The following is a 12,245-nucleotide window of genomic DNA, read 5'->3' as shown; positions in this document are numbered from 1 at the left end:
TCAACCTCTAGCTAGAATTTTGTAACACTATTTTGTTTTCTTTATATATATTTTTAAAATTATCTGAATAAAGGCAAGTGTTACTAATTTTCCCTCTATGGTACTAATAAGATTTCCTTTTAAGATGCATTTAGTCTGAGTATTTATTTAAGTAAAAAAAAAAAGACACCATTTTTTTAAACATCTTTATTGGAGTATAATTGCTTTACAATGGTGTGTTAGTTTCTGCTGTATAATAAAGTGAATCAGCTATACATATACATACATCCCCATATCTCCTCCCTCTTGCATCTCCCTCCCACCCTCCCTATCCCACCCCTCTAGGTGGCCACAAAGCACCGAGCTGATCTCCCTGTGCTATGCAGCTGCTTCCCATAAGCTATCTATTTTACATTTGGTAGTGTATATATGTCCATGCCACTCTCTCACTTCGTCCCAGCTTACCCTTCCCACTCCCCGTATCCTCAAGTCCATTCTCTATGAAAGATACCATTTTTAAAGTAAATATTTTATATGAAATTAGTTCAGCTATGGTGGAATTTGGGAAGGTGTGAATAACTAAAATTTGGGAACACTGATAGAGAGGGAAGAGCTGGCCTGGGAGGCAAGAGATCTGGGCTCAAACCTCAGCTTTACTTTTGACTCATTTGCCTTGAGCAAGTCCTTTCCCTTCTCTGGGCCTCAGTTTCCCTTCCTGCAACCTTTGCTACCCTCACAACAGATGCTACTGTCTTCTCTCCCTGAGCAGACCTTCACCATCTCAGAGCCTCTACTCCTGCTGCTCCCTCCACTGGAAACGCTATTCCCACTCATCTCTGTCTGGCAGGCACATCATCATCCAAAGCCTTGTTCCAATGCCACCTCCCCTGGGAAGCCTTCCAGGATTGCCCCGTGACTCCCTGGGAACTCTCTGTGTAGCTGCCCAAATGTTCATATTCAATAGTCTGCCAGCCCTATCAGTCTGCTAGCCTCCTCCAGACCAAGCCAGCCCTGGGGGTTAATTTATCTCTGATTTGTCTCTGATTCACCTAGTACAGGGGCAGGCACCAAGTGTTTCCTCATCAAACATTGAAATGTACTGAGCTGGCTGGAAAAATAATATGTGAACAAAAGTTAAACTGAAAGATGTGATTGTGGTGGATAGTAAGCTCTTTGAAAGAATCATTCTGTCTTATCCATATTGGCATTCCCCATGCCTTGAACGGAACCTGGCACCTAGTAAGTGCTCAGAAAACATTTGTCTGCTGAATGTAATAACATTTCCTTTTTTTTTTTTCGTATTTTGGCCGTGCCGCCTGGCATGCAGGATGGTTCCCCAACCAGGGATCGAACCTGGGCTTCCACAATGAAAGCACGGAATCCCAACCATTAGGCCACCAGGGAACCCCTGTAATAACATTTCCTGAGTCTACACCATGTGCCAAGCACTTTACGCCTCTTGGCATTTCATTCTTACAGCAACCCTGCAATAATAGCCAGTGAAAGGCCTCCATTTACTGAGTTCCTAGTATGTTATGTGCCAGGCTCTGTTCTTTTGATGGATGACTCATCTCATTTAATTTTCACAACAATCCCAGCATGCAGATGAGAAACTGAGGCACAAAAAGGTTAAGGTATTAACATCCCCATTTTACAACTGAGGAAAAGAAGGCTCCGAGAGGACATCACTTGCCCACCAGTTTAGAAAAATGAAGACAACGGGTGGGGGACTTGGACCTGGATCCTTGGGATGCCCTTGACCACCAAGCTCACCTGTTGCTCTGTGAGGTTCTGTCAGCCAAATCACCCTCGGGCTGGCCCAGACCTGGCTTCTGGCTGCCTCCTGGGACTTCCAACTTCCCACCTCCCCAATTTCCTCCAGGTGTTCTGTGACATGGAGGCCAGTGGAGGTGGGTGGACCCTCATCCAGCGCCGTGAGAATGGCAGCATGAATTTCCAACGCAACTGGAGGGATTACAAACAGGTAACATTTCTGCCCTGGGGAGGAGCTTGTCAGCTCTGAAACCTGGGGCAGGAAGTGGGTTGTGGGCAGGGGTCTGGTTTGCCCCCAACCCTTCTCAGAAAAAAAATCAGCCCACCTAAACCAACTGCCTTCAAACAGATTTGACCAGTGCAAATACGCTATCAGGGACTCCATCACCCGAAATTGAACCCTCTTTTGGCAAGTCCTGACATATATCCTAAGAATGAAAGTTTAAGTTTTATTTTGTTTTAATTTTTGGAAAAGATAATACATATACATTGCTAAAAATTTTTAAAGAATACAAAAAACGGAACAGAAAAAAGTGATCTCCGCTGCTCACCCCTGGCTGCATTGCTTAAATGAATGTCTTTGTCTTAGCACACATACATGACTACATCTGCAGGAGAGATTTTTTAAATTCAGAATTGCTGGCTTAAAGACCCCATGCATTTTACAAGACGAGGAATAGTGCCTGATTGTCTTCCAATTTTTTAATTAAATTTTGGATAAAGGATTTTTGGCAAGCTGACTTAAAAGCTCTTAAAGTCTTTAAGAGCAAAAGAAATAGAAAAAGATACACAGAAATACAACAATACTATTTTTTGTGTGTCTGCTTGCTGTTCCTTTGATAAATACTTTTTAAAAAGTACCAAATTAATCTATGAGTGTTCTTGAACCAATTGGGTTTTAAAGAATCATTCAAATGGCAAAGAGAAACAGGGTGCTCAGAAGCAGAAATACACAAAAGACTGCTGAATATTAACCATTAGGCTAATAAGTGGTACAGCATAACTAAAATGGGGAGTGGGGCTTAGGTGTGCCCTGTCCTCGGTGCTGAATTATTGTTCTGGCCAAGGGCATTGGTCACGTGTCACTCTGGGACACTGGTGACTCCCAATGCTCTTAGCTTTACATTCCTATGTTACTGAAATTTTGCAGTGGCTGCCATGTCACTGAACAATGTTTGCTCTACCGCTTATGCAGCTGATTTAAGTTTTTAATTTTTTAATTGAGATTTAATATTCATGCAGCTAAGTGCACAAATCTTAAGTGTAAGACTCAGTGAATTTTCACATATGTATTCACCCATGTGACCACCATTCAAAGCTAGATATACAACACTTCCAGCACCCCAGAAACCTTCCTTGTGTCCCCTCCAAGTCAAGACTCCCCTAAAGGTAGTAGCTATTCTGACTTCTACCACCACAGACTTTTTTTTGCCTGTTCTTGAACTTCATAGATTTCAATTATGATTCATGTGATTTCAATTATTTTTAACAGGCTTTTACATTTACAAAAGTCTTAGTCTTTTTGCTCTAGGAGTTGGGGATCTCCTAGCAAAGTGGTTTTGGGTAAGTGTCCCCAGAGCCCGGCCCAGCCCAGCTCCTTAACCAGAGACATAACCTTCCTCCTCGGCATGCAGCCTACCCCCATTCTCCTCTTCCCTAGGGCTTTGGCAACCCAGCCGGGGAGCACTGGTTAGGTAACGAGGTGGTGCACCAGCTCACCAGCAGGGCAGCCTACTCTCTGCGCGTGGAGCTGCAAGATTGGGAAGGCAACGAGGCCTACGCCCAGTATGAGCATTTCCAGCTGGGCAGCGAGGGGCAGCTGTACAGGTGGGCTTGGGGCCCAGGCTCATGGGTGGGCTGGGAGCCCTGGGCTAGTGGCTACAGGGTATGCACCAGCGGTCAGTCCCTGGGCGTCTCCAGTTCCTGCCATCTGTCCCCCATTTGGGCGCACGTCATGGGATCCGGAGGTGGCTGGTTAGCACTCAGCACATCCTGGCCACTGGGTGGGGTGGAGAGAATGTCGCTGACACTGCCATGCCAGGAACAGGAAGGGGCCTTCCAAGGTCAGTCACCCCGAGGCGGTCATTTTACAGAGGCCCAGAAGTGGGGAGGTGACTTTCCCAGCCTGTCCTATGCTGTGGGGTGAGGTGGAAATTCCAGGCTGGGAATCAGGGGAACTGGGCTCATTCTGGCCCTGCTCCAGCTCAGTGTGTGAACTCAGGCAAGTCAAGTGGGCTTCTCTGTACCTCTGCTTCTTAACCACAGGATGGGCTTAAATATGAGCACATTATAAAATCATCAAGGTCTCTCACCCCTCCCTCAGCCTGGTTCTTGGCTCTGTTCAGGAAAAGGAATGAACATTTCTTGAGCGCCTATTATGTTCCAGGCACATGACTCCATTTAATCCTCCCCACAACCTTCTGAGGTAAGCATTGCTGTACCTGCTTTAGCGATGTGGAAACTGAGACACAGAGCTCAAGTCCCCTGCCCAAAGTTACAAAACAGGTAGGGCCTGGTTTTGAACTCAGTTTTGCTGCCAAAACTCATGGTGTTTCTCCTACATAATGTTACGTCTCTGAGAAACTCAAGGATCTTAAAGATAAGCTATCTTGGAACCAGGACAGAATTGAATTCATAGACTCATGCTCTAGGGCCGCAAAGGACCTCACATGTCGTCTGGTTCTTCATATGATGCTAGAATCTCCTCCACAGCCACATTCATCATCCAGCCATGCTGGAATGCCTTCACTGATGGGAGGTCACTTCCTCCCAAAGAATCTCTGATGACTCTCTGTCTGCCTGCATTGTATGCCTAATTCCACCTCTGAGAGCTTCTCAGTGATGTGCCCCCAACCCCTCTATTAAATGCCCCTGATTCCTCCAGCTAGCTGGTTCTGACATCCCTTCTATGGGACCCAACCCAGTCTGTTAATGTTCCTCCTTAAAGTGCAATGTCTAGAGCTGAATGAAACATCCCCGGGTCTGGGCTAGGCGGGGCTCAGCTGGATGCCTCCGACTCCTTAAGCTGACCAGTGAGTAGCCACAACGCCCTGCTGACTCCTCTTTAAGCCACTGACCACCAAAGCCAAGGCTTAAATCCTGACTTTATCCCTATCTCTCTGAGTGACCCTGAGCAAGTCCCTTCACCTTCTCATCTGCAAAATGGGTGCCACAGGTGTACCTACCTCATTTAAAGTGTTGTGAAGCTTGAATGAGATACTACACATAGAGCATTAATGCTGGCACTTAGTATATGTTCAGCAAATAATATTATAACATTATATTATAATATTATAATTACTGTCCCCAAGCCAGCCCTTCACACACTTGGCTGGACTGCTCTGTGAGAGTTCACGGCTGTTCCCATCTCCAGTGCCTGGGACATGGTAAGTGCATAACAGGAAGCTGGGGAAGCCTCCCTTTCCTACACAAGTAACAGTTAAACCTCATCTCCATGACCCAATTCTTGGGCAGCAGCTTCTGTGGCCCTAAGTCCAGGATCTGCCATTTTTCTTGGGGAAGAAACATCGGGAAAAGTATCTCATTGTGCTAAAGAACATGGCCCTGGAGCCAGATTGCCTGGGTATGAACCCTGACTCTATCACTTGTTGGATTCATGACCTTAGACAAGTTACTTACCTCTCTGTGCCTCAGTCTCCTCATCTGTAAAATATAGTATCTATGTCATAATTGAGATAATCTGCAGAAAACGCATAGAATATGGTAAGTGTTACATAAATGTTAGAGATATACAAACAATATATTCAAAGACAGAAATATAATATTTCTGCATCTATGTATATCTCAATTATTTATGTCCATTTATACAAACATATACATGTATGTTACATTTAGAACGCCTTGCTGTGCTGTCCTCTGTGAATTTGATGCGCTGCCACTGGCTTTTTATCTGAGACATGGAGAGCTCCCTGCCCATGGTTCCAGACTGTTATGCTCAGGTTTCAAAGGGCCCACATCTATGTGACCCTTTGCAGAGCCCTAAATAATAATAATTATATATTGAACACTTGCCCTGTGCCAGGCATGGGCTGGCTCTGGTCATTTGTGGAAGAATCAGACCTGCGCTCTACCCCTCAAAGTTGTTCACAGTCCAGTGTGTCGAGTGTGTCCACAAGCAAACCCACACCCCCGAGAAGACAGGAGCTGCCTAAGGGGAAAGCACAGGGGCTTAGAGATGCTTGTGCTATCGGGGAGGGCTCCCTGGAGGAGGTGGTGCCTATGAAGAGTAGGCATTCTCCAGACAGAGAGAGGATAGAAAGGGCTCCCCAGGCAGCAGGAAGATTCTGAAAAGAAAGCAGAAAGAAGAGTTGACATGCAGCTGGCCACAGAAACCCCAAACCTGAGCAAGGCTCTTTCAAGGGCTCCGGGGATCATAAGGAATAGGCCCTGCTCATTCAGGAAAAGCTTGGAAGATCCTGGAAAACACCTAGGGACCTGGAAACTGCCAGAGAAGGGCTAAGGGGAGAGTGACAGAAACAGGTGCTGTCCCTGGGTCGCCACCGTACAGAGTCAGCTGCCTGGTGAGGTGGGGTGGATCCCCATAGGGAAGCCTAGAGGTGGCAAAACCTGGGCAGTCAGCAGCTGGGGCATGGGCATCGGGGTGGGAGGGGCACCCTTATTTGTCAGGCACAATAATGGGAACCCTCTGGAACCCGGCTGGGGTGCATGCATAAGCCTGCAGAGAAGTGGCCCACAGAGCGGGGTGGGGGAGGCACAGACAAGGCACAGACACACGCTGACACCAGACACAGGCCTCCCAGAGGTGCCCACACACCCGGACCCGGCAACAAGCACAAGATACACACAGAGATACACAGGGACACACACAGACACACATGCACATGTGGAGGGGCTCACCACACCCCTCGGGTACACACTTGAACCTTCAGAGCACAGACTTACACAAGTGCCATAGCTACACAAACAAGCACAGACACACACCCAGGCACATGTGCAAACATACCTCAGAGAAGCCCTCTCAGGTAAACACGCGCACAATCTCAGGCACAAAGACATATTCCAGAGCACACACTCAGACCCTCCATAGAGATTGCTGCACACACTTAAACGCACACATAAACACGCAGTCACAGAGACTTGTATCCAAATGCTCACGACCTCAGACACAGACTCACGCACCTTGTGTGTCTCACTTGGGGGTGTCCAAGGACTCGTGTGTATGTTTGTGTTCGCCAGGCCTGAGCCATGATTATGTCCAAAGTGCATCTGAGCAATGGGTCAAGTGGGGCTTCCCAGCTCATGACTTGAGGGTCCCTTAGAGATCACAGATCCCCCTTCTGGCTCCCAGAGAGGAGGGGAAGGGAGGCTGAGGACTTGGGGCCAGTGCTGCTGCAGTGACCCCACGAGATCATTCGGCTTTGTCCAGCACTGATTCCACACAGCCCCAGACTAAAGGTGACACCAAACTTCAGCCTGCGTCCCGAGCCTGGCCTTGAACTGACATGACTGAGCCCTCAAATGGAGCCCTCAGTGGCCACAAGGAGAAGCTGGGACCATATGAGCAGGTGGGCCGGCCAGCCTGTCCCCACCCCAGGGAGCCCCTGGCCAGGTGGGCCTCTTGGCGGGGGATTTGCAACACCACTCATGCAAGCCCAGGGTGGCATATTTAAGGGCACAGTTAAGGCTTCACGGCTGGCCACCCTGAGCCAGCCCTGCCCTCACCACAGACAGAGAACACAGGTGGTAGGTGCAGGGACTGAGGTGGCCTCATGCCCAGACCCCACATTCCCTCTGGATCCCAATGGGGGCGTCTCGCAGGCCCTGCCCTGGGGAACCAGGGCTTCCCTGAGCTGCCCCAGCTGCATCTGGTGTCCACTTGCCTCCACCCGTAGGACCTTCTATTGCTCCCAAACTGGCTCCCGCCTCAGCTGCCAGTACAGCCCCTGCCCTGCTACAAGCCCCCAACACTCTCTCCTGCCAGGCTCAGTGGAAGCCTGTGCCAGCCATGCACATGGGCTGGGAACACAGGGACAGGACGGGACGAATCAACAGGCACTGAACGTGCCAAGCACTTACCGTGTGCCAGTGCTGCCCTGCGCCTGTCACACGCTGAGGTCACCCCATCACAATGACAGTTAATATACTATCATTACCGTTTTAACAGATGAAGAAACTGAAGCTGAGAGGCGAAGCAATCTGCCCAAGGCCACACAGCTGACGAGCGGCACAGCTGGGATTTGAATCCAGGCATTTTACCCCCAGAACTTGTGGTCATAATCGCCACACAGGCCTGGATGTGCCTGCCAGGGCCTCGTAGCCTGACCAAGAAATAGAAACCCTCCCCAGCTGGCTGCAGGGGTGGAAGTCACAGGGCTGGGGGTGCCTCAGGGCCCTGATCCACGTGGGCTGGTATGGTCAAGGAAGGCTTCCCAGAGGGCGTGGGTGAGTGTGAGGAGGTGTGACAGGGCTGGGGTTGCCGGATGGTCAGCTGGGAAGGTAATGCACACAGCTCCCAAGTCAGGCCAAATGGGGCTGGGATCTGGCTCTCACCCTCATTTGTTCTGAGATCTCAGGCAGGCTCCTGTGGCTCTTGGGGGCTCTGTTTCCTCTTCTGTAAAATGGGAATGCTAAGGTATTTTGAGGATTAAATGAGAATGAATTAACCCATGTAAAGTGCTTTAAACAATGCCTGGCACATAGTAGATGTTCAAAAAAATGTTAGCCATGGTCCTCATTATTATTATTATCATGATCATTCTCACAACTGTCCAAGACTCAGGTTCAGCCAGCTGAGGGAGGCCTGGCACACGGTGAGTGCTCTGTCCCTGCAGGCAGCAGACAGGGAGGGGAGATGCCTCAGCACAACCGGAGGGGAACCCCTTCTGCAACCATCCCCAACCTGACTCTGGGCCCCTCTCCCATCACCACCTCCGGGTGGCCTCCAGGCTTTCTCTGAGTGGGTACAGCGGCTCGGCGGGGCGCCAGAGCAGCCTGGTCCTGCAGGGCACCAACTTCAGCACCCGCGACGCAGACAACGACAACTGCCTCTGCAAGTGTGCCCAGATGCTGTCTGGAGGTGGGTGCGGGGCGGGGTGAAGCCCCACCTCCCCACAGGCACGCCTGGCTGAATACCCCCATCCCCTCCCCACTTGGGTCCTTGTGCAGCCAGGTGCCGTCAAGAGGTGGGTGCAGGTCAGGGTCTCGCTCACCCACGGCCTGGCCTGGCTGTGCCTCATCCATACCTTCCCCCCGACAGGGTCCCTGAGGTCCCCTCCGAGGTCTCACCTCCTCCTAAAGCTGGCATCACCAGTTCTCCTCTGAGACCTCTGAGAAGCACTGAGAGTGGGGCCCAGGGTGCGCCCTAGGGGGGTACAATGCCTAATCTGCCCCAACCCCAGGCCTGAGACTTCCTCCCCAACCCTCCTCCTGGGCCAAGCAGGATCCGGAGGAGGGAGACCTGGGTGGAGGGGAGAGGGGCAGCTGCCCACCAACTCTGGCTTAGGCAGTGTTTTCTGTGGGGAGAGACATCAGAGAGTGGGAGATGAGGAGTGAGAGACAGAATGGGAAGGACAGAGATCAGAGGAGACCTCCAGAGGCACAGAGACAGGGACAGATGGAGACGAGAGAGACATCAGGATGGACAGACAGAGTGCTGGGCACAGAGCTACACGGGGACAGAGGGAAGTACAGAGGGAAAGATGGAGAGAGAAACGCAGACCACAGAAAGACAGATGGACAAAGTGTGTGAAAGACAGAGAGACCCAGAAAGGTAGGGTAAGGGAGAGCAAAGAGAGACAGAGAGATCAGAGAGAGACACAGAGAGACAGACATGAGTGCACTGCCTTTGGAGGCCCCATACTGAGCAGAGGGTCTGGGAGCCTCCCCCCGCCCCACCACCCAATGCCCGTTCCCACCCAGCCCCGTCTCCAGCGAGCTGGCTTCCCAGAGGAGCCAACAGCCCTGATTCATCTTTGGGGTAGGGGGCTGCCCTCACCCCACTGGCTGGGCCCCCACCTCCCCAAAGCCTCTTCCTCCCCCTCCACCAGGATGGTGGTTTGATGCCTGCGGCCTCTCAAACCTCAATGGCATCTACTACCCGGCCCGCCACCACGTGCGCAAGCTCAACGGCATCCGCTGGCACTACTTCCAAGGCCCCAGCTACTCACTGCGTTCTACTCGCATGATGGTGCGTCCCACAGACATCTAAGGAGAAGCCACGCCTGGAGGCTGGTCCTGCGGGAGGACCTGGATGTGGTTTCCTCTGAACAAGCTGGACCCAAACACAGGACACAATGCCAGGACCTTGTCCTGGACACCCTGGGTCCCCTGAGCCAGCCCTCCTTACCCCAGGAGTCCAGAAGAGTCACCTCCCTCCCTTTTTCCCTCAAGTTGTGAAATGGTGGGTGCTTGGGGGTTCCTGCCTCTGCACTGTCCCTATTTCCTCTTCCCTCCTGCCTCCTGCAGAGCCCTCCGGCCAGCTTGAGGGTCACAGTACCCTGGATGAGCTGAGAACAGATTTAATTGGGCTCCTCAAAGGAATACACGACTAATGGTGGGATGTCAGGCAGGCGGGAAGGTATTTACAGGCAGGAAACTGCCCAGATGGAGGCCCAGATTCTGTCCCTGGGTTGTTGGGAAGGCCATCGCTTGTTCCAAGCTTTCTCAGCCTCGAGATGTCCTTGAACTTTCTGTTCAGGACTGAAGGAGCTGCATCCACCCTATAACGGGAGTTATTTTCACCGACACTGTCCACCACTCCTAGGCCCCAGCATCTAAAGCTCAGACATGGTTTCTCGGGGGCTCCAGGAGATCTAAGAGGGATTCCTTTACCCCTTGAATGTCCTAGAATATATTCCAGAGAGAATAACTAGGACTCCCCTCTAAAAGTACCTGTGGTCAAGTGAGGGAGGGAAACACCAGGTTAAATCAACGTGAACAGGCATTCTTAGCTGCAGGCCTTGTCAAAGCCATTACTGTGGTCCTGTGCTTAGTGACTGCCCATGAAAGGGCTAGAGTAGGCAGCTTTCCCCAAATTTATTTATTTGAAAATGGGCCCTGATTATCCCAGAGCATCTCTCTGGGCTGCGGATACCCTTGGAAAAAGCTGGTCCTCGTATGTCACGAGCTGAAACCCCAGGTCACTATCCCCATCCCCGGCTGCTTTCACCATTTCTAGCTACGAGGGACACAGTGACATTCTCAGCCTCTAAAAACAACTGGAAGGAACCTTTGGGTTAAAACAGACACACCGCCGCTGAAGAAGGGTCTAGAACTAAGTTTCCTGTCTGTGCTCCAAGACTTCTCTGGCCGTAGAAAGCCAGATCTCTGTCTGGGGGCTGCCCTCAGCACTCCCTGTGACCCCAGCTCATACCAGCTCAAGTTCAGGGGCTCTTGGGGCCCACTCTGCCTTGAACAGGACACCAATCGCTGGGTCCAGATCCCTCCTGCCTCCAAGCCAGAGCTCCTAGCCTCCTCTTGCCTTGTCCAACAGCGATGCTGCAGCTAGGGGTCCATGGAGACTGGGCGGGCCTTTGCTGAGTCTGGGAGACCAGGGGCTCCTCATGAACTTCTTTCAGAGAGGGGCCGCAGCCACTCTGCCACCCAGTCCCATTACTGCGTCACCCTCCTCAGACCTGATAAGGCCACCAAAGTCCTATCATCCTCAGCCAACACCCGGGCCCAGCCCACGACCGACCTGTCCTACCGCCAGGTTGCGCCTCTGTCTTCAGAAGGTTTTCTGCTGGCTGAGGCTGCACGGTGGAAATGGGGCACCTTCATCCCACTGGGCTCTGCCCCCGCCCCTGAGTCCCACCTCAGCCAATCCACTGATTAAACCCAGCACAGACTAATGCTGATCTCCTTCAGGGAAACCAAAGGTTGTGGTTGCTAATGGTGACTTCAGGCAGGAGGGAAAGGTACTTAGGGGCAGGTAGCTGCCCAGAAGGCTGACACAGCCTTATCCAGCATTTGCTCGGCAAGCCTTTATTTAGTGTCTACGGTGTGCAGTGTGGTGCTGTTGGCAGGACTTTGGAGTCAGACAGACCTGCTCCAGCTCTTGAACTTGAAGCCAGTGGCTCAGCCTCTCAAGGCCTCAATCATCTGGTCTGTGAAATGGAGATGGTGATACTCCCTCCTTGCTGTGCTGGGGCAGGAGGAAATGAAACCTTGTATTGCAACTTCTTAACAGAGCCTGGCATGAAACAGGTGCCTAATAAATGTTAGTTCCCAAAGAGGTGAATAGGGTGGAGAAATCGGCCCCCTAGTGCATGCCACCCCTTCTTCTGGACCCAGGGAAGGTAAGTATTTTTTTTTTGTATCTACAGCATTTATTTTTGTACTACAAGTGTATAGGCAATGCTGTGTGGCCCAGGGACAGAACTCCTCTGGGTGGGGTGAAGGCCCAAATCCCTGTCTGCACTCCAGTTGTCTAAGAAGACCAAGAAGCCGATTTGGGTAACCCTCACACATCTGTTCTTTAAAACATTCATCCTTCCTTCTTACTTTCCTTCCTT

The 12,245-nt window shown here is 51.0% G+C and overlaps 1 protein-coding gene across 1 annotated transcript in view; it reads left to right on the top strand.

The window, feature by feature from the left end:
• Nucleotides 1-11,952, top strand: part of ANGPT4 (angiopoietin 4) — a 40,829-nt gene extending 28,877 nt beyond the window's left edge. The window contains exons 6-9 of the mRNA XM_036824220.1: nt 1,862-1,963; nt 3,413-3,579; nt 8,679-8,809; nt 9,780-11,952. Of these exons, the coding sequence (XP_036680115.1) occupies nt 1,862-1,963; nt 3,413-3,579; nt 8,679-8,809; nt 9,780-9,940 (561 nt within the window). The 3' untranslated portion in view covers nt 9,941-11,952. The remainder of the gene's footprint in view (nt 1-1,861; nt 1,964-3,412; nt 3,580-8,678; nt 8,810-9,779) is intronic.
• Nucleotides 11,953-12,245: the final 293 nt, after the last annotated feature.

The sequence above is a fragment of the Balaenoptera musculus genome, chromosome 15, assembly GCF_009873245.2.
Source record: "Balaenoptera musculus isolate JJ_BM4_2016_0621 chromosome 15, mBalMus1.pri.v3, whole genome shotgun sequence".
Classification (NCBI taxonomy): domain Eukaryota; kingdom Metazoa; phylum Chordata; class Mammalia; order Artiodactyla; family Balaenopteridae; genus Balaenoptera; species Balaenoptera musculus.
This window is presented reverse-complemented; position numbering and strand designations above follow the sequence as displayed.